Source organism: Grammomys surdaster, unplaced genomic scaffold, assembly GCF_004785775.1.
Source record: "Grammomys surdaster isolate TR1022 unplaced genomic scaffold, NIH_TR_1.0 315, whole genome shotgun sequence".
NCBI classification, from domain to species: Eukaryota; Metazoa; Chordata; class Mammalia; order Rodentia; family Muridae; genus Grammomys; species Grammomys surdaster.
The window spans coordinates 58,124-84,286 of NW_021604734.1; the positions used below are offsets into that span (position 1 = coordinate 58,124).

Consider the following 26,163-nt stretch of genomic DNA (forward strand, 5'->3'; position numbering starts at 1 on the left):
TCTCTCTCTCTCTCTCTCTCTCTCTCTCTCTCTCTCTCTCTCTCTCTGTACTTTCTTCTCATATCTAGTTTATTGACAGATTTCCTCAGAGAGTATGTTGAGTTTTGTCACCTTTTCTGTTCTGCATTTGTTGAGAGGATCATGAGACTTTGTCTTTCATTCTCTTCATGTGGTGCATCATGTTTACTGACTTGGATACCATTCACCCTTCCTGAACCACTGACACAGGGTACTCCATGGGTCCACATTGAGTTTTGTCTACTAAACAAAATTGTTTTCTAGGCCCTGTGGATTCTACTGCAGAGACTTTTTTCTGTTGCATTTTCTATTTGTGGTCTGGGAAGGAAAAGGTGGGGCATTGTCTCAAAAGTACAGTTACCCAGCAACATGCTATAGAGAACTACTCATAAGAACCTGGGCACTAATTTTAGACAGTGTAGTCAACCAGGACTCTGGCCCCTCACTGCTGGTCCAAGCTGTGTCCAGGCTCCCCAAGTCAGATCAGCTGAACACATCACCAGACATCCACAGAGGCCAAGCATGAGAACAACTGAGTGGAGCAGCAGAGCCTGAAGGAATGACTGAGCTTGAGGAACTCCATCCCAGGCCATGGCTCTTTTTCTCACAACCTGCATGTTCCTGGGGTGACTTCAGCTGCCAAGAGACAGCAAAGCCCCAGTAGCTCTTGCAGGGTACTGACTGCGCTGAGTACCATGGAACAGAAATATGGGTTGTGTGTTCAGGCAGGCCCTGACCCCTCCCTGTCTCCCCACATGTGACCCCCAGTTTCTACATCCACATTCTGAGTTCTCACTGTTTTTTTTTTTTGTTTTTTGTTTTGTTTGTTTGTTTTTAAAACTGGAGTCTCCTAGGACACTCCAGTTCACCTGCCTCTGGTTACCACTCTGGGAGACCCCAGTCTAAATGTCATGCAGCAACATAAAGGAAAGGTACTGTAAGGTGTGTACAGTCTGTCCTCAGTCTGCCTTCTCCTCCCTGTGTCTGCTAGCTTTATGTCAAAAGCTGCCTGCAGTTTGCAGCAGTGAAATGACACACCTAGTATCTGTTGCCTGTGAGTCACCCCAGTGGCCTAACCTCATGCACTGGATAGAAACTTTTTTCCAGGAACTCAGATAACAGTTAATGCTGACTTTTCCCTTCATTAGATGAAGTTTTGTTTTGTGGTTTGAATCCCCTTGCCCTCCCCCAGCCCTAACTCCCAGTGAAACACAGTTTAAACACAATCATCTCTGATGTCCTTTGACAATTTTTATGAACTTTAACAGTATTCTTTTACTAAATTCAAGAATTACTAATCAGAAAAGCTATTCTAAGTGCATAGAAGTCATCTAAGTCTATGTAAAATGTCTTTTGAGTTCATGTTATAATGATGGTGAGCTTTGGGTCTGTTTAATTCTGCTATTTGTTTTTTTCTAAAATTTACAAAAAAAAATTTTTTTAAATTCATTAGTTGTATTTATTAAGATAGTGTTTCTATGTAGGCCTGACTTCTCTGCACTTAGCTCTGTGAACCATGCTAGTATTGAACTTGACTGCCTCAACCTCCCAGGATATGTGGTTAAAAATGTGCACCACCAAGCCCAGCTATATGAAAGTTCTTTATACTTAAGTAGTAATAAGTTTGCATGTATTTTTGAAGGAGGAAAAGTGATCAGATGTAGCCTGTGTCAAAATTGTGTGACACTTGAGAAAATACTAACTCATGTCAAGAGTTCTATAGCTGAAAGTGAGACAGAAAGTAACTAGCAACTGTAAAAAGAAACATAGAAAGTCATAGGTGTGTGTGTAAAATAGCCTATTGAAAAAAGGAAACACTTTGTGATGAGATAAGCTTTTGAGTGAGGTTTGTCCTAAAGTAAAGATAATGAAAACAAGAGAAAAAGAACAGGAATAATTCCACATCTTTAAAGTAGGGCACAGGAATGTTGTAACAGGACCCAGACCTTAGCAGGCCACCAGATCTTAGCACAATTGACTCCATGATGGAAGTCTCTTTCAGGCTGTAGAATTCAAGATTCAAGAACTCATCACCTACCCAAATGAGAACAGTGGTCAACAACCATCCAAAGTCATAGTTAATGGAAAGTCTCTTAATGGACTAATCTTGCTTTTTGGCTTCTGTATCTCTGCTTCTGACTAACTGTTCTTGTTGGCTGAAGTATACCAACACAGGATAGATATTTTTAGTGTTCTTAAGAACTCACCCTGATGCAGGGTCAGTGCTATTGAAAACACTCATTATAGTCACTGACTGACTAATATAAAGACTTCCTATTGACTTGAACCCATGTCTGAGTGGTGAGAGAAAAGCCCACAAAAAACATGTGTGAATGTTTACTTTAAGAAGAGTGTGGGATCAGGTATGGAGGCTTGTACCTTTATTTCCAATATTTGAAAGACAAAGGCTGGCAGGTCTATGTGATTTTGAAAACAGCCTGGGCTACTTAGAGAGTTCCAGACTACCCCAAGCTACAAAATGAAAGGCTCTCTCAAAAATAAAACAAAAACAGAAAACAAAATGATAGAGGTTAAATAACAAATGTCTTACTGGATCCAGATCACTGCCTGTAGTTTCCACCAATTTTTAGAATCTTAATTGTGAAAAGAAAAAAAAAGGAAAGGAAATCTTACCAAAGTTCATTTGGAGTCAAGATTTCAGTGTTCTCCAGTGGCTGGATTTTAAAGGACCATCTGTTCTTCAAGACTGATGTGCTGTGCCTTCAACAGTCCACACATGGAGGCTGATGTGGGTGAAGATGATAGGCCTAGACAACAGGCAAGATTTTGGCCCTTGCTCCCAGGTCATCTAGGCCCCATGTAGAACAGGGAACAATGGGACAAGTCAAAAGCACCCATGGTTCTGATAAGACATCTGTCCTCTTGATGAAAGAGATCATCAGACTAGAGAGGTTGGAAATGGTCAACATGCATTCTGTAACAAGCAGGATGAGTCATAATGAAGGAAATGTCTTCAGTATTCACAAGGGAAACCTCACACAGACAGCAGTATGCTTATACATTCCATCTGAGAGTATTATTGAATGAGAAAATCAATGGAGACAACAGTAGTAGTCAGGGTGCTCTAGTTTAACAACATATAGAATGACTCTCCATATATGCAGAAGTGATTTATTACAATGACATGCAGGCTGGAGTCCAGCTAATCCAAACATGGCTGCCCTTGGATGGAAATACCAAGAATTCAGAAATTGCTCAATACAAAAGGATGGATGTCTCAGGTGATCTCTAGGATAGGCTCAAATCCTGAAGTTGTAGGCTCTAATGACAGTGAAGAAATGGACATGCTAGCAAAGCCAGAGCAATTATGGAAACAACAATAGTTTAATTCTTCCATGTGCTTATGTAAACTTCCAGCAGAAGTTTTGGCATATACTAGAGGTAGGTTTTCCCAAGTCAGAAGATTGAGATTAAACATGTGTTTTCCAACATTAAGTATCTTGTTTAGAATTAGATTTCTCCACTTTGAATTAATTCAAAATCCTTTCCACATTTGGCCTAGTTTTGGATCTTAGTTAATTCCAAGTGTAATCAAGTTGACAACCAAGTATAGCCACCACTAACATACATACTACAGACACAAACACACACACACACACATACACACACACAAACATGTTTATACATATATATGTATACACTGAATATAAAAATATGTATATACATATATATGCATTTCTGTATGCATATATACATACATATAGGTAGATAGATAGATAGGTAGATAGATGATAGATATATTGATTGATAGATAATAGATAGATAATAGATGACTTAGTAGAATGACTTACACACAATAATCTAGCTAATCTAACTTTGGTGCCTATGTACTCAAAGTCCAAGAATCCAGGAATTGTCCAGTTCATGAGTTTGGGTGTCTCAGCTGGTTTTCAGTATATTCAAGAATTCCAAGGAAGTAGATTCTAATACCAGTGAATAAAGGGACATGCTAGCAAGGGTGGACAAAGCAGGCAAAAAGTTTTATATAGGCTTCCGTGGGTCAGTAACTTAGGGACATAATTCTTTATGCCCTTACAAAGTCAGTTTTTCAAATAGCAAGCTTAATCAGTGCCCAAACCTTCCAGGTCCTTCAGGCTCTCAAGTGAATGGCCTTCCTCGGGATCTCAGATAATAAAACCAGCAAGTACCTGATCTTGTCCTACATACTACAGAGATTACTTATCAGACTTTACTTCAGATGCCTTACAACCAGTCTCAACCATGGAAGTCATTTTTTGGTGTCAGGACACAGGCCTTTGTGGTTCATGATGTGAGTCACACAGAGGTTACAGAATTGGGCCACTTCTGGATAATTCCATAGTAGACAATATACTCAACAAATCACCTTTAACAGGATTCTGCAGCAAGTGCAGGGATGACCATTAATGTTTGCACAGACTGGCCCATGCTTTCCACTTGTAGGTGAACTGTGTCATGCAGCCATTTGATGGGAAAGTCACCAAAACAATTGGTTTTATTATGGCATTTTCATATATGTGTAAAATATGAATCAGCCATGTCAACCATTGTATCACTCCTTCCTTTCCACTTCCTTTAGATGATTTTCTTTAAGATTCTCCTACCTCTGCTTTCACCTCTTTGTGTGTGTGTCATATGTGTCCTCCAATGGTGAAGAAAGCACAGTGCTCATTTCAAGAAGCCTGAACACACTGTGAGAATTTCCCCATCCTCACTGTCATTTTCCCATTTGACAGTTCTTGCTATTCTGCAGCATGGGAGGGATAAAAATGTGTGACTAGACAACATTTGTGTCTGACTCTTGTATTTCTGGAAGACACTCTGATGCAAGGAACTCTGGGTGATCAGTGTTTTGCTCTCTGCTGCATGGTGAGCACCTTTCCCTCTATTTGGGGTTACTAATGGTATGAGAAAACCTTATGACCCACAGAAAATTAGGAATTAAGCTATAGCTTGTGACGTGACATAAAAGTAGCCAGTAAAACTGAACCTTGTCACCTTGGCACACAAATACAACACATTTATTTATTTGACAATACATTTTTCAATCAGAACATTTTTCATGTATCCTCAACATAGCACATTAGTACCACAAACAAAACACAATGACATAAAACTTCCATTGTCTTTGCCAATTCAAACACTTTAAAAATTCCATATCTGTCAAAACCTTAAGTTTCTTCAAAAATGAAAATTATCTATAAGAATTAAAAAATCTCTAACTGTAGGTTTCTTTAAGTATCAAAATTATCTTACTTTTTAAATTGAAGTAAAAAGAATCAGGCCACCATAACAATCTTAAAGCAAATCCTCATTCCACCCTTAAGAACTCAGTTTCAGTGTGTGGGATTCAATCACAATTTATAGACCACCTGAATCAATATTTTGGCAACTCTCCAGCTCACAGCTTGCATTCTAGGCTCTAGCTCTCTCCCATGCACTGCTGAGGCAGTTCTTGTGCTCATCCCTTGGTAATGGCATCATCAAAATGCTGGTGTCTCTGGCTGCAACTGGACTGCACTCTCATCTACAGCCTCTCCTGGGCTCTTTTCATGATGTCTCAGCTCATCTGAATTCCTTCAGTCTTGGAGCTTTGACGGCTCCAGAGGCTTCACCCTCACCAGTTTATTCTCCTGTCTTTTCTCAATGCTGAGCCTCAGCTGCTCTGTGTGACCCCTCCATTCCTCCAACTACACAACATGGGAGACACACCTTGCCAGGTTCAGATGCCACTACAAGGTACATCCAAAGCCATGTCTAGAGCACAGCTTCTGTGTGCTACCTCTCAGGAAACTCTTCCTAGAAGACTTCCCCTCAATGATCTTTAGCCCCAGCTGATGGCATCCATTGTCCAAGCAAAGAAAAGATTTGCTTTACTTTTTCTGGTCTCTTGTAAATGACAGCCCATTCCTAGGCACCAGCTGGGCAGACAGCACAGATTCTTTGTATAAATGGCTTAGTAGAGTCTTTGATTTCCTCTGAAACTTCATAAGCCAGGCCTCTATCATCTGCATTGATCTCAATATACTTCTCTTCCAAGATATTACAGAACAGTTCACTGAGCTCTCAGCTCTTAGGGACATTTCTAGCCCAAAGTCTCAAAGCTCTTCCACAATCCTGTCCACAATACGTCATCAGGTCTATAGCAGCAATACCCTACAATCCTGTACCAATTTCTGTCTTAGTTAGGGTTACTATTGCTGTGATGAAACACCATGACCAAAAGCAAGTTGTGAATGAAAAATAATGTTTAGCTTACACTTCCACATCACAGTGTATCACTGAAGGAAATCAGGACAGGACCTCAAGCAGTAGCTGAAACAGAGCCCACCCAAGGCTGGTAGTGCTGCCCATACCCTGATCCCCATTGCTAACTCAGTCTGCTTTCTTGTAGAGCCCAGTACCGGCCTTCTAGCGGGGACCTGACCAGCAATATGCTGGGTTCTTTTACATCAATCACTACTTCATAAATGCTCTATAGGATTGCCTACAACTCAATATTATAAAGGCATTTTCTCAATTGAAGCCCCATCCAGTCTGATAAGTTCATACTGTGTTAGGCTGATATAAAGTTAGCCAGCACATCCTCAGAGCTGACTTTCAGTCAGCTTCAGACTTTAAGTGTCCAGACTAGCTCTTTGATGTCAATCTGCTCATTTGAGTTCTGGAGTAAAAATTGGATTCAGCCACATGGTCCAGGAAGCTACTTCTCTTAGGATGCTCACAAAGAAGCCACGGTTTGTGAGCAACAATAGAGACAGTGGGTCTGACAGCCTAATGGGCACTTTCAGGCTCAGTGTTGTGTACTGAGTAGGAGCAACTCTGACTCTTGGCTATTGTGCCTTCTAACTCACCTGGGATGTATTCACAAAAAGCTGGCTAGATTTGATGTTCAGACTATTCTACAGAAAACATTATTGTGTTTGTAACACCAGTGGCTTGCTGATGGCATGTCAGGTGTATAAGTAATACCTCTCTGGTCACAATTCATGCAAGGATTCTGTGATGATTACAACTAGCCTTCATGGCTATGTGACAGGGTCTTCTGGTGTGAGAGGGCTACCCTGTGTACCCCAGCAGACCCTCTTCTGTCCAGTCTCCCACATTCTGACCTCCCTTTGTTTTTTCTCCCTCCCCTCAGCCTCAGGCTGCATGGCCCTCTCATATAATCCTTCCCCTGCCTAGACGTGGGCTTTCCCTCATCCTTGCTGCAGAACATGGTACAGGAACTTAGGGAACAGTTAGAAGCTGTCCTCTCTCCAGCAAACATCTCCTGGCAATACTAGAGTAACTTTATTCTCTAACCCAGTTCTCCCAAAGTGGCTTCACTTTTCATTCCTTGACTTCACTATGCACCTCTCAAGGTTCTGCATAAGCTCTGTGACCGAGGCTCCCATCTTCCACCTTGTCCCTACTGAGGGTCTAGTCTGATAAAAACTAATCATGGTATATGGTTTTCCCATTTCCTATTACAGTGCTGAGAGTTGCTTCCATGTAGAAAAGGGAGAAAACTTCCTCAAAAGGGTAAGAAACCTTTATGCTGGAGGCAAATATTAAAGACCATGGCCAGACTGCAAGAATGAGCACAAATTTAGATAACCTACAATTTTATATAATAGCAACGTCATGAACTTTTTATACTAAAGTTACAGTGAAAGCCATAAATCAGTAATTTTTCAAATACATCATTCGGTGCATACAGCAGATGGCTTATACCAAGTCTTCGAAATCGTTACTCTGGTCCTCTGATGCTATCTGTTAAAATTTTGCTATTGGGTTGGGGAATCCAGAGGGGCTGTTCATACATTTTCAGGATATATCTAATAGTCACAATAAAGTTAGGGCACCAACTAGGGCAGGCAATAAATGGCTCGTAAGTGGACTAAAGATGACCCAAGACACATATCTTGGGACCTGTGGTGTTCCAGCATCTCACATCTCTGAGGATCTACTTAGTCAATTAGCTTTATTGGGTCCAGATTTTTCTGTGAACTCCTGTTCACAAATGCAATGTTTTTGTGTCATTTTGTGGCCTGGCTCAGCTGTAGCCTGTGTCTTTGATTTGATGTATATGTTCTCTACCTTTAGATAGATGCTATGTGATAATATTTGTGTAAGTCCTTCTGTCACAGGGTTTAACTTAAATAGACTGACAAGTAAGAGAACACACAAGATTAGTGGAAGTTGGTTTTAATTCACGAGATAAAAGCAAATATAACACATTAGATTGTTTTAATTTGTGAAAAAAGGAAAATATCAGCATTATACAAACAACATCAGCAGGTTATTGAAGCTAGGTGTCAAAAAGCACATTAACCAATAACAATGTTGGTACTGTTGTACATCTAAACCCACTTTATAACATGCAAAACATGATGAGATTTGTTATGTTTACAGTTTTAAACCTTCCACGAAAGAGAAGCCTAAATTACCTCAGAAATCTAACAAAGAAAGGAAGCAGCCCCCCCCCCAAAAAAAGAAGCATGGTCATGGGTGTGTGTCAGCAAAGCAATGCATTTCTGATGGAGAGAATATGCTTCTTGGTAAGAAGGATTTGAATCAGAAATTAATTTCACCCTAAATGATTGCTAAAAGACAGTGAAAAGGAAAAGGTTCTGTATGTCACAAGGCTTTTACCACTTTCTTTAAAACGGTATAGGTTAAAAAAAAATAGCTATTTAATTACATGTATGATTTGTCACTTCTGAGTTTCTCAGAACTTTAACTTATCAACAATGCAGTCTTATCTTAGTCAAGATTGATTTGAAATCTGTTTTTTCAACATTTCTTCAACAGAAGTGTCTAATCTAATCAGAAGTGATCTCCTAATTCACGCTTGAGGACTATAAAATCCAATTTACCTAAAAATATTTGCAAACTGCCTTATAATATTTCAAGGAAGTCCATGATACATATGTAAACCAGGATGTGAGCTTGTCACTCATGAAATCTATGTAACAAACTAAAACCACTATTTGTTCTTCAAGTCTGGTATAATTGACTTTCTGAGTTTTCAATAGCCATGACTAGAGGCCTAAAGCAATGAGGATCAAGGGCTGGCTGACAGCCAGGATTTTCACCTTCACCTGCAGGTTGGCCATGTCCCATCATAGAGGACAGTGGGATAGCTCTAAAAGGATATGACAGCTTCAGAGAGGATGTGGAGACCCCAGAGTTCGAGCTTTGGGTCATTTCACAGAGAAGTTCTCTTTTCCAGATGATGAGTGGAGGAAAACCAAAGACAAGGGCCCCTAAAACTCTCCAACACTCCTGAAAATCACCACTAAGGAGACACACCTGCCAATAACACAAGGAAGCTGGTGCCATCTATATAGTCTTAAACAGCCACCCAAAAATACAGTTACAAATAATATGAAACTAAAAATCTATCAGTTGCAACCAAGATTTTCCTCAGAATCCAGTTTAACTGAAGAACATAAGTTGTTAAAGTCCTCTTCCTTCTAATAAAGCCTCTTTGTGTTCCTGACCTATTCCTTACTCTATTACATCAACCCTTTGAAGCAATTAATCCTCATTTATGATCCTATTATTCTCAACTCTCCATCTACCAACCCTTTCAAAGCCTGTACAGGAGTCTTTGCCTCCACACCGACCTCTTAATGAGACTGAGAGAGTCTTGTGCCTCAGTTTATGAGAGATGTTCAAGGCTTTCACTGAATACTATCATGAATACAGATCGAACTTCAACTCCACCTTTTCAGGATAATCACCAGTTATCAAATTAGTGCATTAAGTTTATCTTAAATTTCTTCATCAGGATGCAAAACCATGGGAGATGTCTGGACCAGCCCCTATCAGGTCCTGCTCATCCCTCCAACTGTAATCATTACAAGGCCTGTCACTATGGGTTCATCTGAGGAAAGTTCATAACGCTCAACCTACAAAGGCTCAAAGAGCTAGTTCCTGGGACCCATGTGGAGACATTTGCTCCTTATTTCAATAAAAGTTTGGTGCAACATACATTAAACACCCTGAGACTCTAATGAGTAACCATAATCTGAGGTCCTTACATCACAATATGAACCTCTTACTTCTATATTTCTGTCAATTCCTCCCATCCTCAGTCACTTTTGTTATACCTCCTGCCTGTCCTCAAACCTCCTGATGGTGGTTTCCCACTTTAACCACTGTGGCTTAAAATTCTTTATTCCTGTTCACAACCTATTTCTTGTTTTAAACCTGAGGTGTCTTTGGCTGGTTTCATTTAATTCCAGTATGATTTATATCTTTTAGATTAGAAACCAGTACGATGGAGATAGCATTGTGGCAGGGCTATCCATCACTACCATCTACACCAACACCTATCTGTCAGCACTGAGGAACACTTGACCTCTGAGGGATGTCAGAGTCTGGCCTCCAACCTCATGTAACAACCTTCCTTCCAATCTACAAAATGTAGGTAAGCCCCTTCTTAGGTTTTATGGTCTCATGACCCTATGAGAGCTCAGCATCCCCACACAGGACACTCAATGTCCTATTCTCAGCAATAAGCTCTTCCAAGATGAAGTGGTCTGCATCATTTGTCCACAACATGATCTGCTCATCTTTTAGGGCAGCAATGAAGAATCAAATTCTCCCTCTTTGGAAAATAAAATCAAAATATGTAGTACAATGAAATTAAGCTTATCCTTGACTAGCAAATAAGTGAGACTCAGACTATGGTTATTTTATTTGACTTTGACAATTACTAGGGGTTAACCCCTAATTTATTCTTCTAAATGCTGGCCTGGCTACTTCTCCAGTGATGTACCCCAGATACTTGCTGTTTCTCCTGGCCACTGGCTCATGGTCCATCTCCCATCATGGTGACTTCCTCTTTTTCCTTCTTATTCCTTCTCCCCCTCTCAGGTCACTCCAAACCCACCTTCCTCTAATGCCTCCAGTAATTTTCTGTAGCCAATTTTATTTAACCAACAGTTTTAAATCAAGGTACAAGGTTCCCATAGCAAAAAAGTGTAAATGTGAGAAGTCACTCACAGGCTTAGACCGTCCAGTACAGAATTATCATTACAATACAGTAGCAACAGACCGAACCTCAACGAAAATACTCTCTTTTAACAACCAGAGTCTAAGGCTTGGAGTCTGACTCAGTTCCTCAATATATCTCATAAAATTAGAGTGTGCATCTACCCAATCCTGGCACCTCACGTCAGTGGTTGAACAATGGTTCTACGAAACTTATTATCTAAGAAGGCACGAGCTGTTTCCCTCTTATCCAAATACGAACATAAAAATGGCCAGAGAGAAGGCTAGGTAATATCTCATAACTAGTACTAAAAGTTCCCACATCCTCTTAGGAATATTGTCTCTTGGGAACTCACTAGCTATGTTTGGGTCCACAATGTCTATCTTTTTCGTGTGTGTATATACACATGTGTGCATGCTAGTTCATATACTTGCATGTATGGATACTACACATTACCTTTGAATATCACTCCTCAAAATGCCATGTACACTGTATTTAGAGACAGTCTGTACTGGAATTCACCAATTGAACTACTCTGGCTGAGGAGGAAGCCCCGGAGGTGCAGGTGTCTCTCTCTGTTCCCTGCACTGAGATTACACGCATTTGCCGCCACAGTGTACATGAGTTCTAGGGAAAGAACTCGGGTCCTCACGCTTGTGAGGGACAAGCACTATATGACTGAACTGTCTCTTTGTCCCTTGCTCCTCACTAAAACTAAAATGATATAGATATATCATTATGTGTCATGGAATGTGACATTTCTATGCTTATGTCACACCCCTGGTAGTTCCTGGCATGACAGTGCTGGCCAGTCAAGGACTGTTATTGTCACCTGTTCCCAACACTGTGGGTACAGTGGATCCCCACAGGCAGCACCATTTGAGGATTTATCTTTCCCTTAGTGTATAACTCATCTTTCTTACTCAAGCTAACCTTTCTCTTAGTTCTCTTCTTTTGTATGGTGCAAATTCATAGGATAGTATAGTTTTATATCAATCTTATACATGGGTAATCACAGATGTGTGATCTGAGGTTTGCTCACATCTCTTCCTGCTTTAGTGTTTATTTTTCCTCACCCTCTCCCCATGAGAGAATGATGGAAGGCTCCCCCGCTCCTAACACCTTGGTCAGATCTTACCCTGAACAGTGGAGCAAGCTTAGTCTCTGTTGTCCAGGGTGTAGAAGCGATGCTAAATTTTCCTCCTATCAGCAGACATTTCATTTCTTTGAAAAAAATTGGGTATTTCCAAGTTTTTAGCCAATGGTCTATTTACTCCCTGGATGGTTATAATATTACGAGTGAAATCCTGAATGAGTGAGCTATGCCAGGAAAACAGCTGTTCACATGTGTGTCTTAATTTACCAGCTCCATCTAATTCACTGGCTGTAATTGCCATGTCCTGATTACCTTGGACAACTGGCCAACCTCTTGCTCTCTTACTTCCATTTTAATTACTAATATAAACCCTCAGATCACACATTGTACATCACACAGTTATCATATGTACCTGGATCATAGAATGTCATGAAAGAGTGAATCAGTTGCCATTAGGGTTCAAAGACACCAGACTGGAGGCTGAGACAGAGGGACTCTGGTCACACAGACAGACTCAATGCAGTGGAGGTTAGAGGAGCTGACAAGGAAGCTAGTGGAGAGCTGCAGGGCTGCAGGGCTGCACCAGGCCTCAGGACTGAGTGAACTGCAGAGGTGAGGTGCAGGACCCCAGGACCCAGCAGGTGAGATGCAGACCCACATTAGCGTGGAGCAGCAGATGAGCTGTCAGACAGTGACTCAAGGAGGAGGCGTTAGCTGTGTGGATGGAGCTGAAGCCTGAAGATGGTCAGGAGTCCTCTGCCTGCAGGTTCCGTGACACACAGACAGCCAGGCGGCAGGTTTGTGGGGGCCGGGACCATTGCAGGGTTAGGTGGCCTCTTCAGAGATCCAGGTGAGGGTGAGATAAATCCTCAGAGCTGGTTCTCTGATACAGTTTGTATGCACATGTGCTCATGACTTCAAACCTATTTTGATAAGTGCATAGAAGACACACTTTTACTTTGGGGATTAAGTTAATCCAGCTTTTGCATCATTTATGGTCCTTGGTTGACATGTGTCTGTGTGAAGTGAGGTGTCATGTCCTCCAGTGTCTGCATTGCACTAAGAAGGGAGCCAAGTGCTGCTTGTAAAATGGAGTCACTCTGGGAGAGCCATAGTTTTTTCATAGCCAGGAGTAATTTAGAGCCATGCCACAGTGCTATCATATAAGAATGAGAAAGGAGAGGCCGGCCTCCTCCGCGGGCCGCGGGCTACTTTGCCGGCGGCGAAGGGCCGCCCGCCGCACGGCGTCGGCTGTGGCGTTGCGGTCATTGTGTCGTGACGGAGACGCCGGTAGTGGTTTCCGCGACAGCGGGTGCGGCTGCTTTAGCCCGGCCTGGGCTCCACGGCTGCCTGGAGGGTCTCTGCAGCGCCCGCCCCTTCTCCTCCGGGACCCCACGCCAGCAGCGACCCTGAGCCGGCGGCCGGAGCTACCGGCAATGGCGGCCTCGACGGCCTCGCACCGACCCATCAAGGGAATCCTGAAGAACAAGACCTCTGCGGCTTCCCCGGTGGTGGCCTCGGCCGAACAGCCCCGCCGGACCGTCGAAGAGGAGCTGAGTAAAAAGTCTCAGAAGTGGGATGAAATGAACATCCTGGCAACATATCATCCAGCTGACAAAGACTATGGGTTGATGAAAATAGATGAGCCAAACACTCCATATCACAATATGATAGGTGATGATGAAGATGCCTATAGTGACTCAGAAGGCAGTGAAGTCATGACTCCAGACATCTTAGCTAAGAAATTAGCTGCTGCTGAAGGCTCAGAGCCAAAGTATCGGACTCGAGAACAAGAAAGCAGTGGAGAGGAAGATAATGACCTCTCCCCTGAAGAGCGAGAAAAGAAGCGGCAGTTTGAAATGAAAAGGAAGCTTCATTACAACGAAGGACTGAATATTAAGTTAGCCAGACAGTTAATTTCAAAAGACCTACATGATGATGACGAAGATGAAGAAATGTCAGAGACTGCAGATGGAGACAGCATGAATATTGAAGAGTCAAATCAAGGATCTACTACAAGTGACCATCTGCAGCACAAATCACAAAGTTCATAAGAGAAACGTGTTGAGCAATGCAGTCGTTGTCAAATACAAACCTTGTTACTATACTACACTGCTTCTTGTTCTCTACAACTCGTGACTTATGTATCAAAATACATACAGTTATATATTGCCAAGATTAAGACCATAGAGACGGAGTAGATGGAAACATGCCTAATTAATGCATATATTCTTGTGCCTCATACTTCACCACAAATACAGTGTAATGTTAGTAGTCCAAAACTGCTTTACTTTTGTAAGAACACTGGTTACTTTGTATAAGATATTATATAGCTTTTTATGCTTTAGAGATTAAATAATATCATGGGGGAAACTAATTTATTTTTGTCACTTCTAGATGATGGTACCTCTTATAAAATATTTAGGGGTAGTTTGATGTTTTTTCTTCTTTTAGTCAAAAGCCTATTCATAAAGTGGGAGATATAGATGGATAAATATTTAGGCTGAAAGGTTTTCTTTTTAATATTTATCTTTAGCTTGTTTTGGCTAATTGAGGTTTCTAAGGGTTATTGTTCATTTTCTGATCAATGACCTTTAAAATTCCTGTTGATTTTCTTTGTGCTCAAAAGGAATAAATCTTTTCATTCAAACTGGTTTCCCCCATTCCCACCCACACTCAGATAAATGTCCAGGTTAAAGTTGCACTGACATCTGCTCTGCTTGTTTTAGTACGCTGTGCAGACTTCAGACGAGGTTTTTAACACCACGTGCTGTCTTAGTTTCCCATTATTTATATTCCTGTGTTAACCTGCTTTGATTTCCTACTTCCTCTGCCTGAACACATGCAGTTGGAGAGATTGTATTACAGGATGGCAAAGGCTATTGGACGAGAGGAACTCTTCTTCATATTCTGTCGTCCGCTGCAGTAGTGAGTGCTCACTTTGGCACCTGCTAGTTCTAACACAGGAAGGAAGCGGGTCTAGTAGTAGCCATACTGTGGCAGGAAGGACAGCTCGGCAGCTTGATCTCTGTACTTCTCTGATTGACAGCTTGGTCAGTAAATGGCTGATATTGGTTCATTTGACATTAGACCTTAGCAAACAATGAACTAAGGCTTTTTTGCACGATGAAAGCATTGTATGTAATCAGAATATGATTGTTCTTGAATGTACAGACAGAATTATATCTGAACATTTTTAAATTTAAAGATTCTGCGGAGTCTGCTTTAAGGGACTATGATAATGCACACTATGACAATGAACGTGATTCCTCTAACATGATAGAGATCATTTGCGTTTTCCCCCCTGAAATGAAGTGTAGTTCCTGTGTGTCTTAGTTTTAGTGATGGTTTTCTTTGTAGTCATTTATTTGTATCATAAGTTTTTGGTAGCACCAAATGAATCTGTTATATGACACAGACTTTTAAAATAACTTCTGTATATTATATATATGAAATGGCTTTTATTGAACAGCTATCTTCCACTTTAAATTTATGGAACTATCATGATGTCAAAATAAAAAAAAAGTGGGAAGAGTCTTTACTGTTAGAAGAATGTGCTTATTTTGAATGTCTTTTTTTTTATGCGATTTTATCAGAGTAGCTCTGAAATGTTAGTGCAGTATTCTAACCAAACATTTTAGCCACTGAACCACTGATGTACACACGAAGCAATGTATACCTCATCTTTGTAAATTAAGCCTGTTTGAGGGATGTGGAAATTAACTGTATATATGTATGTGAATATGTTCATGTACCAGATCTGTGCTCTTAAAAAAAAAAAAAAAAAAAAAGAATGAGAAAGGAAAGGAACAGAGCAAGAGGAAGCCCAGGATGGAAACAGCCTTGTCCACTCTCATGCTGTGGTACTTGAGGCTCTGTCAGCCATGAGTCTCATGGGTTCCCACCAGTCTGATCCGAAGTCAACAGCACAGAATTCTGAGATGCTGTCAGCAATTCATCTGCTTCCTTTGCTGAACATGTCTCAGGCAATGTCAAAGAGTCACCCAACAGAGGTGGTGGTGACTGCAGATCAATCTGTAGAGCAAGAGGACAAAAGGGGTGAGGATTACAGTGTGCTCCTGGGCATCAGCTGCAGCACCCACTCTCCTTCATTTCTCAGACACTCCCCCACGTCACAGACCATGGAACTCAGTTGCACAATCCTTTTCTCTGTTATTCTGCATTCTAGAGCCTTCTGCCTCTCTAAGCTCTAGGATGATTATACTTCAGATGTTTCCAGAGATACAAGTACACTAATGCAAAGATTGTGAATAAAAAATTTTAAAAAATCAGGAAACATGAAAAAAATCAGCAAATATGAAAGACTAGAAAAACACACATGTGTTTCTGTCTTTGATGGCCTTTTAGCTTTCACTTTTATGATTCTCCTTAGCTACCAAGCTGGCCTTGACCTCGCCTTGACCCACAGCAGGCTTCAACTATTATGGTAATTCTCCTGCCTCAGCTATCCACATACTAAAATTGAAGGTCTGACCAAATATCCAGGAATATTTAATAGGTTTTATTCAATAAAGCTTATTCCAAAATAATTATATTGACTTAAACATATGTCACCTAATATTAGATGTAAAGCTTTTATCAGACTTTGCTTATAGGGAAATTTTAGATCACATTAAAACAGAACATGGCATCTTCATCACAATTCTGTATCTTTACTCTACACTGTGTTTGGCAAAATCTAACCATGACAGCAGTGGGATCTCAGCTCCCTTAACCTGCACAAACACTGGTGACATCAACTTCAGAGGACAGAGACATTGGAATCATAGTTCCAGAAGCACTGAACTGTGGCAAAGTCGAGTGAGAACTTAAATGAATGGATTTTCTTGTTTGGCTTGTTTGTTCTTTTGAGGAGATGTGACTATGATGATGTGATCACTTGAACTGGGTGATCCTCCTGCCTCAGCTTCCTGAGTGCAAGGATTGCAGTTCTTTCCATAAATGCCAACACCTTGAATTGTCTGATCATTTTGTATTAAGGGCCGTCCTAAGCTGGGATCTACTAATGTACAGACTGGCCTTAGGTATAAGAATTATTGTGGTGAATTACGTCATTCTCAGGAAGCAAATTGATTCTAATCACAGTCTTCAGGGAAGGTTTGGTTGTTTATGAGGATGGATTGCCTTGTCTCCATTTTCCTTGATCATTGGTCCTTGAATTCTCTATTACCTCAAGACAACCTTCCTGTTTCATCCTGCTTCTCTGATTGCAGACTTAAGCTTGCCTCCTGTGCCCAACAACATTCATCTCCAACATTGCTGTGAAGAGGGAGCTCAAGACTAAGAAGGAACATCATTCTAGAGGACAGATAGATGCTGTGCTGGATTGGATGAGACCATTGGACCCCATCTCCTATGTCCTCATCAGCCTCAGACTACCGAGAACAAGAGTGAGAACCCAGCCTGTTTCCTACCTTTTTTTCACGTGAGTGTCTTGATACATAAAACCAGACTCCTATGCCGATAATCATTCCGATAGCTAGTAGTGTGCATAGAATAGTTAAAGAGGTATTGTCAGATCCTGTAAAAAGATAAGAAAAAATATAGATAAATCTAAAGACACACCTCCATCAGCAATGTCTCTCTCAAGGTAGACCAAGGTACTCATGTGTGATGACTGTTTTACCAGACTCTGCTGTAGCCATATTGGGGACAGTATGTCAAAGCAGGTGGCCTTTAAAGTTCATCAAGCCCATTCCAACCCTTGATTTTCTCTCTTCCTTCTGCCTTTAAATAGAGGTGTAGAACTCCTAGCTACCATATCCACTTGTGTGCCACCATGCTCCTCAACTAGGACACTGACCAATATACAAGTTGGTACCTGAGAAGGGGGTTTTGCTGTAACAGGCTATGCTGCTTCTGTGCAGAATGAGGACTTTGCAATTTTGGATTAGGAAAGGAGTTAAACATCTTAAGCAGGAGTTAGTGGGCTGTACTAGTAGGAGCATGGACCACAGGAGTGCCTGGAGCAATATAAATTAGGATAGCCTGCTGCAATAGGTTTCAAAGAGGAAGAGTATGGTTACTTTTTGCCTGTCTTCAAAAAAGAAATCTCCATCTGGTTAAATTGAAGAGTTTTGGATTAATGGCTTTGACAGAGATGTGAAGGCATCTTAGTGTGGACTGGGTCATGTGGGTGTTAGTGGCCACTCCTATACATCTCTATAATGAAAAGCAGCAAGCTCATCAGGGAAAAGTAAAGTATGTACACTTGAGGAGGAAAGGAGTTTCAGGAAGTGTCGTAAGAAAGTCCAGTGCTCAGTGACATAAAAAATATTTTTTAAAAGCCTGATTCTAAAGGAATAAAAGGAGTTCTGGCCTCAGAGAAAGACTCCAGTCAGCTAAGCTTCCAATCTATCAAAAAGAATTTAAAAGATGGCTAAGTAATGAAGGAAGCTCTCAAACATAGAGAGCTGATGACGCTGTATTGGAATGAGAGGCCGTGTTCTAGCCTAAGCAAGCAGGAAAACTAGGTAGCTTTGGTTATGTGGTTCTGGCTTTAGAGTCAGGAAGGGGGTGTAGAATCGCCATTCTTAGCTAAGAAAAACTGCTGAGACCAGGTATGTTCAGGGATGGCCATGCATGGAGACCAGGAGAAGCCCTTGTGTGAAACTGTGAAGGTGAAGCCTGGATTATCTTAGAGACACCAAGATATTGGAGATGCTAGAGTCATGGGATATCTGCCAAGGACATCTGCTAACAAGTGGGGAAGCAGCACAAGGGACAGAAGTCTGTTGCAGGCAAACGAAGCTGATAGGATTTGGCATTCTGAAGAGAACTTTGACATAAGACATGGAAATACAGGGTTTGAAGTTTGACCTCCTGGTCATCCATCTTGCTTTGGCCAAGTATTTCCTTCCTATGGTCTGTTTCCTCCCCTTTGGAATGGAAATGCATATCCTCTGTCATATTAGGTTGGAAGTTTGGAGTCTGCTTTTTCATTTAAATCTTACAGGGTGTTACTGTGAAGAGGTTGCCTTCAGTCTTAAAAGAGACTTTGACCTTTTAAAATGGATAGAGACTGTGACAGACTGTGGAGTTGTTGAAGTTGGACTGAATGCATTTTTCATGATGATATGGCTACAAGCCTATGAACTCCAGGGAGTAGAATGCAGTGGTTTGAATAAGAATGGCCCCCATAGGCTCAAATGTTTGAATGCTTGGCTCCTAGGGAGTGGCACTATGAGAGGAGGATTGATCCTGTATCATTTTTAGAGTAGGTGTGTCCTTATTGGAGGACCTGTGTTCCTAGCGCAGGACTTTGAGGTTTCAAAAAGCCCATTTCTAGCTCAGAGCCTGTTACTTCTTGCTGTCTTTGGATCTGGATGTAGTATTGTCAGCTAACATGTCTACCTATGTATCACAATGATCCCAACCATAATCGTTATGGCCTCTAGAACCATAAGCAAGGCTCAATTAAATGCTGTCTTTTATAAGAGATGCCATAGTCATGGTGTCTCTTTACAGCAACAGAACACTGAGCAAGAGATCCTAGACTTCCAGTCTGGGCCCGAGCACAGAGCAGATCTCAGGCGGCAGCTCTGTACTCAACTTCACAAAACCCAGAGGAAGAGGGCCTCCCAGGAGCTTTAGCTCGGGCAGCATCTCAGGTAAGGAGACAGCAACATCCGCCCCAAACAGGGAGTAACTACGACTCAGGAGTTCACTCTTGGCCCGGAGCACGGGTTCCTTCCAGACTCAACCTGAGCACTGAGCAATCTTGAGCCTCAGCTCTAACCCCAGCAGCAAAACCCATCCCAAACAGTTCTGACACAACCAAGATAATAGGAAAGACAGGTTCCAGTCAGAGACAGCACAGATAGCACAAAGGTGATCCAGATGGCAAAAGGCAAGCGCAAGAACACAAGCACCAGCAACCCAAGGTACTTGCCATCATCAGAACCTAGTTCACCCACATTAGAAAGTCCTGAACTCCCCATATCAACAGGAAAGCAAGAGCCAGATCTAAAATCACTTCTAACGATGATGATAGAGGACTTTAAGAAGGACATAAATAACACTCTCAAAAAATTTGAGAACACAGGTAAACAGGTAGAAATCCTTAAAGAGGAAACACAAGAATCCCTTAAAAAATTACAAGAAAACACAAACAAACAGGTGAAGGAATTGAACAAAACCATCCAGGACATAAAAATGGAAATAGAAACAATAAAGAAAGCAGAAAGGGAGACTACTCTGGAGATAGAAAACCTAAGAAAGAAATCAGAAGTCATAGATACAAGCATCACCAACAGAATACAAGAGATAGAAGAAAGAATCTCAGGTGCAGAAGATACCATAGACAATATTGACACCACTGTCAAAGAAAACACAAAATGCAAAACGTTATTAACACAAAACATCGAGCAAATCCAGGACACAATGAGAAGACCAAACCTAAGGATAATAGGTATAGAAGAAAGTGAAGATTCCCAACTTAAAGGGCCAATAAATATCTTCAACAAAATTATAGAAGAAAACTTCCCTAACCTAAGGAATGAGAATAATCATAATCCCATAATCATACATGAAGCCTACAGAACGCCAAATAGACTAGATCAGAAAAGAAATACCTCCCGTCATATAATAGTCAAAACACAAAATGCACAAAACAAAGAAAGAATTTTAAAAGCAGTAAGGGAAAAAGGCCAAGTAACATACAAAGGCAAACCTATCAGAATTACACTTTTCTTCTCACCAGATACTATAAAAGCCAGAAGATCCTGGACAGATGTCATACAGACCCTAAGAGAACATAAATGCCAGCCCAGGCTACTATACCCAGCAAAACTCTCAATTACCATAGATGGAGAAACCAAGACATTCAACAACAAAACCAAATTTACACAGTATCTTACCACAAACCCAGCACTACAAAGGATAATAGCAGGTAAGCTCCAATACAAGGAGGGAAACTGTACCCTAGAAAGAGCAAGAAAATAATCCCTTCCAACAAACCCTAAAGAAGATAACCACAAAAAACAATGCCTCCACTATTAGCAAAAATGACAGGAAGCAACAACACCCTCTCCTTAATATCTCTTAACATCAATGGACTCAATTCCCCAATAAAAAGGCATAGGCTAATGGACTGGATATGCAAACAGGACCCAGCTTTTTGCTGCATACAAGAAACCCACCTCAGCCACAAAGACAGACACTACCTTAGAGTAAAAGGTTGGAAAACAATTTTTCAAGCAAATGGCCCTAAGAAACAAGCTGGAGTAGACATTCTAATATCGAATAAAATCGACTTTCAACTTAAAGCTATCAAAAAGGATAAGGAAGGTCATTTCATACTTGTCAATGGAAAAGTCAACCAACATGAACTCTCAATTCTGAATATCTATGCGCCAAATGAAAGAGCACCCACCTTCATAAAAGAAACCTTACTAAATCTCAAAGCACACATTGCACCTCACACAATAATACTGGGAGACTTCAACACCCCACTCTCAGCAATGGATAGATCTTGGAAACAGAAACTAAACACAGATACAGTGAAACTAACAGAAGTTATGAACAAAATGGACCTAACAGATATCTACAGAACATTTCATCCTAAAGCAAAGGAATATACCTTTTTCTCAGCACCTCATGGTACCTTCTCTAAAATAGACCATATAATTGGGCACAAAACAGGCCCCAACAGATTCAAAAAAATTGAAATAATCCCTTGCATCCTATCAGATCACCCTGGTCTAAGGCTGGTCTTCAACAATGACAAAGACAATGGAAAGCCCACACTCACATGGAAACTGAACAACACCCTACTCATTGATAATCTGGTCAGGGAAGAAATAAAGAAAGAAATTAAAGACATTTTAGAATTTAATGAAAATGATGACACATCATACCAAAACCTATGGGATACAATGAAAGCAGTGCTGAGAGGAAAATTCATAGCTCTAAGTACATACAAAAAGAAACTGGAGAGAGCTTACACTAGCAGCTTGACAACGCACCTGAAAGACCTAGAACAAAAAGAAGCTAATACACCCAAGAGGAGTAGAAGGCAGGATATAATCAAACTCAGGGCTGAAATCAACCAAATAGAAACAAAAAGAACCATACAAAGAATTAATAAAATCAGGAGCTGGTTCTTTGAGAAAATCAACAAGATAGATAAACCCTTAGCCAGACTAATCAGAGGACAGAGAGACAGTACCCAAATTAATAAAATCAGAACTGAAAAGGGCGACATAACAACAGAAACCGAGGAAATTCAAAAAATCATCACATCCTACTACAAAAGCCTATACTCAACAAAATTGGAAAATCTCGATGAAATGGACAATTTTCTAGACAAATACCAGTTACCAATGTTAAATCAGGAGCAGATAAACCACCTAAACAGTCCCATAGCCCCAAAAGAAATAGAAGCAGTCATTAAAAGTCTCCCCACAAAAAAAAGTCCGGGACCAGATGGTTTTAGTGCAGAATTCTATCAGACCTTCAAGGAAGATCTAATTCCAATTTTCTTCAAACTATTCTACAAAATAGAAACAGAATGAACACTACCCAATTCATTCTATGAAGCCACAATTACGTTCATACCTAAACCACACAAAGACCCAACAAAGAAAGAGAACTTCAGACCAATCTCCCTTATGAACATTGATGCCAAAATACTCAATAAAATTCTAGTGAACCGAATCCAAGAACACATCAAAACAATTATCCGTCATGATCAAGTAGGCTTTATCCCAGGAATGCAGGGTTGGTTCAATATACAGAAATCCATCAATGTAATTCACTATATAAACAAACTCAAAGAAAAAAACCACATGATCATATCACTAGATGCTGAGAAAGCTTTTGACAAAATTCAACACCCCTTCATGATATAAAAGTCTTGGAAAGATCAGGAATTCAAGGTCCATACCTAAACATAGTAAAAGCAATATACAGCAAACCAGTAGCCAACATCAAACTAAATGGAGAGAAACTTGAAGCAATCCCACTAAAATCAGGGACTAGGCAAGGCTGCCCACTACCTATTCAATATAGTACTGGAAGTCCTACCCAGAGCAATTAGGCAACACAAGGAAGTCAAAGGGATACAAATTGGAAAGGAAGAAATCAAAATCTCACTATTTGCAGATGACATGATAGTATACTTAAGTAACCCCAAAACTTCCACCAGAGAACTCCTAAACCTGATAAACAACTTTAGCAAAGTGGCTGGATATAAAATTAACTCAAGCAAATCAGTAGCCTTCCTCTACTCAAAAGATAAACTGGCTAAGAAAGAAATTATGGAAATGACACCCTTCACAATAGTCACAGATAATATAAAATACCATGGTGTGAATCTGACCAAGCAAGTAAAAGACCTGTAAGACAAGAACTTCAAGCCCCTGACGAAAGAAATCGAAACAGATCTCAGAAGATGGAAAGATCTCCCATGCTCATGGATTGGAAGGATTAATATGGTAAAAATGGCTATCTTGCTAAAAGTCATCTACAGATTTAATGCAATCTCCATCAAAATTCCCACTCAATTCTTCACAGAGATAAAAAGAGCAATCTTAAAATTCATTTGGAATAACAAAAAACCTAGGACAGCGAAAACTAGTCTCAGCAATAAAAGAACTTCTGGAGGAATCACCATCCCTGACTTCAAGCTGTACTATAAAGCAATAGTGATAAAAACTGAGTGGTATTGTAACAGAGACAGGCAGGAGGATCAATGGAATAGAATAGAAGACCCAGAAATGAACCCCCATACCTATGGTCACTTGATCTTTGACAAAGGAGCTAAAACCATCCAGTGGAAAAAAGACAGCATTTTCAACAAATGGTGCTGGTCCAACTGGAGGTCAGCATGTAGAAGAATGCAAATTGATCCATACTTATCTCCTTGTACAAACTCAATTCCAAGTGGATCAAGGACCTCCACATAAAACCAGCTACACTGAAACTAACAGAAGAGAAATTGGGGAAAAGCCTCGAACACATGGGCACAGGAGAAAAGTTCCTGAACAGAGCACCAATGGCTTGTGCTCTAAGACCAAGAATTGACAAATGGGACCTCATAAAACTGCAAAGCTTCTGTAAAGCAAAGGACACAGTCAATAGGACAAAGCAGCAACCAACAGATTGGGAAAAGATCTTTACCAACCCTACATCTGATAAAGGGCTAATATCCAAAGTGTAGAAAGAACTGAAGAAATTAGACTCTAGACAATCAAAGAACCCTATTAAATAATGCAGCACAGAGCTGAACAAAGAATTCTCAACTGAGGAAGCTTGAATGGTTGAGAAGCACCTAAAGAAGTGTTCAGCATCCCTAGTCATCGGGGAAATGCAAATGAAAACAACACTGAGATTCCACCTCACACCAGTCAGAATGGCTAAGATCAAAAATACAGGTGAGAGCAGATGTTGGCAAGGATGTGGAGAAAGAGGTACACTACTCCACTGTTGGTGGGATTGTAAACTGGTACAACCACTATGGAAGGCAGTCTGGCGGTATCTCAGAAAACTGAACATAGCGTTACCTGAGGACCCAGCTGTACCACTCCTGGGCATATACCCAAAAGATGTTTCAACATGCAGCAGAGACACATGCTCCACCATGTTCATATCAGTCTTATTTATAATAGCCAGAAGCTGGAAAGAACCCAGATGTCCTTCAACAGAAGAATGGATGCAGAAAATGTGGTACATTTATACAATGGAGTACTACTCAGCTATTAAAAACAATGAGTTCATGAAATTCTTAGGCGAATGGATGGAGCTGGAAAATATCATCCTGAGTGAAGTGACCCAATCTCAAAAGAACATACATGGTATGCACTCACTGATAAGTGGATATTAGCCCAAAAACTCACAATACCAAAGACACAACACATAGACCACATGAAACTCAAGAAGAAGAAGGAAGACCAAAGTGTGGGTGCTTTGGTCCTTTCTAGAAGGAGTATCAAAAGTTTCAACCAGAGCTCCCAAAGTCTAAACCCCCAGCCTGAGAGCACAAAGGGAGGGACTCATGTCTCCACCTGTATAGGCAATTGAGGGTGGCCTTGTCAGACATCAGTGGCAGTGGAGGGTCACGGTCCCCAAAAGTTTGGATTCCCTAGTGTTGGGGAATTCGAGAGCAGGGAGATGGGACTGGGAGGTTGTTTGGAACACACCCTCATAAAAAAAGGAGGAGGGGGTATGAGATAAGGGATTTTGGGGGAAAATGGGAGAGGAGATAACATTGACAGGTAAATACGTAAAATATCCATTAAAAAGAAACAGATAAAGGATCTGAAAAAAAAAAGAAAGAGAGTTTACTTAATTCATATTATTTTCAAAAGTCTCTATGAGATGCTAACTGGCTAAGATCTTATTTTAAGCTCTCCACAAAAGAATTTAAGTCTCTGTTTAATATTCTCAAGAGAGATGTAAATTGTAATTTCTCTCAACAATTAATTGACAAAGAGAAGTAATCTCACAAAAAGGAGAAGAAGCTATTAATAATCTATATATTATATGGTCTGATTAGTTGTCGGCTGTGCTACAACAGTCCTTTGATAAGAGAGATTATTGATATAGATTTATATTTCTTTAAATAATGTCCACATGACTCTCTGGGTGTGGAAGGAGCAACTGTTGGTGCTTCTGCCCTGATTTTACAAGAACTCTGAAAAATTGGTCTCAAAAACAAAAGAGGGGGAATGGTACCCCCCCAGATGGAGTCCTCTGAAATACTCTCTATCATGCCTTGTTCACTTTTATCTCTCTAAAGCTGAAACCTCATGGCAAATCTGCTGCTGACTGCCTCTGACATCACCAAGGCCAATAAAAAATATGCCACAGATATGGGGAAAGACACTCTTACCCATAAAGGGAATAGCCCAGACCCAGTTCCCTTATGGGGCTGAGGATTAATATGCCTGTTTGATACCACAGAAGGCACAGCTAATCGGCTACCAAAAAGATTAATGAAATAAATAGATATCCCCACAAAGCCAGGCCCAACCATAAATAAAATGAATAACAATTTACATCCAGGGAAGAGAAATCTCCCTGAGAATTCCCTTCTTTTTCC

At 40.7% G+C, this 26,163-nt stretch overlaps 1 protein-coding gene and 1 long non-coding RNA gene across 2 annotated transcripts in view; both read left to right on the forward strand.

The window, feature by feature from the left end:
• Nucleotides 1–19,637, forward strand: part of LOC114629736 — a 32,889-nt gene extending 13,252 nt beyond the window's left edge. Inside the window, exons 2-3 of the long non-coding RNA XR_003712716.1 lie at nucleotides 17,336–17,547; nucleotides 19,590–19,637. This is a non-coding gene — a long non-coding RNA (uncharacterized LOC114629736). The remainder of the gene's footprint in view (nucleotides 1–17,335; nucleotides 17,548–19,589) is intronic.
• LOC114629735 (protein phosphatase inhibitor 2) lies at nucleotides 13,532–15,860 on the forward strand. Its single transcript, XM_028777788.1, has one exon. The coding sequence runs from the start codon at nucleotides 13,538–13,540 to the stop codon at nucleotides 14,153–14,155; it is 618 nt and encodes a 205-aa protein (XP_028633621.1). The 5' UTR covers nucleotides 13,532–13,537; the 3' UTR covers nucleotides 14,156–15,860.
• Nucleotides 19,638–26,163: the final 6,526 nt, after the last annotated feature.

Bases quoted from the DNA above. Each gene is read 5' to 3' on its own strand.
- LOC114629735 (XM_028777788.1), top strand. From the start codon at position 13,538: ATGGCGGCCTCGACGGCCTCGCACCGACCCATCAAGGGAATCCTGAAG.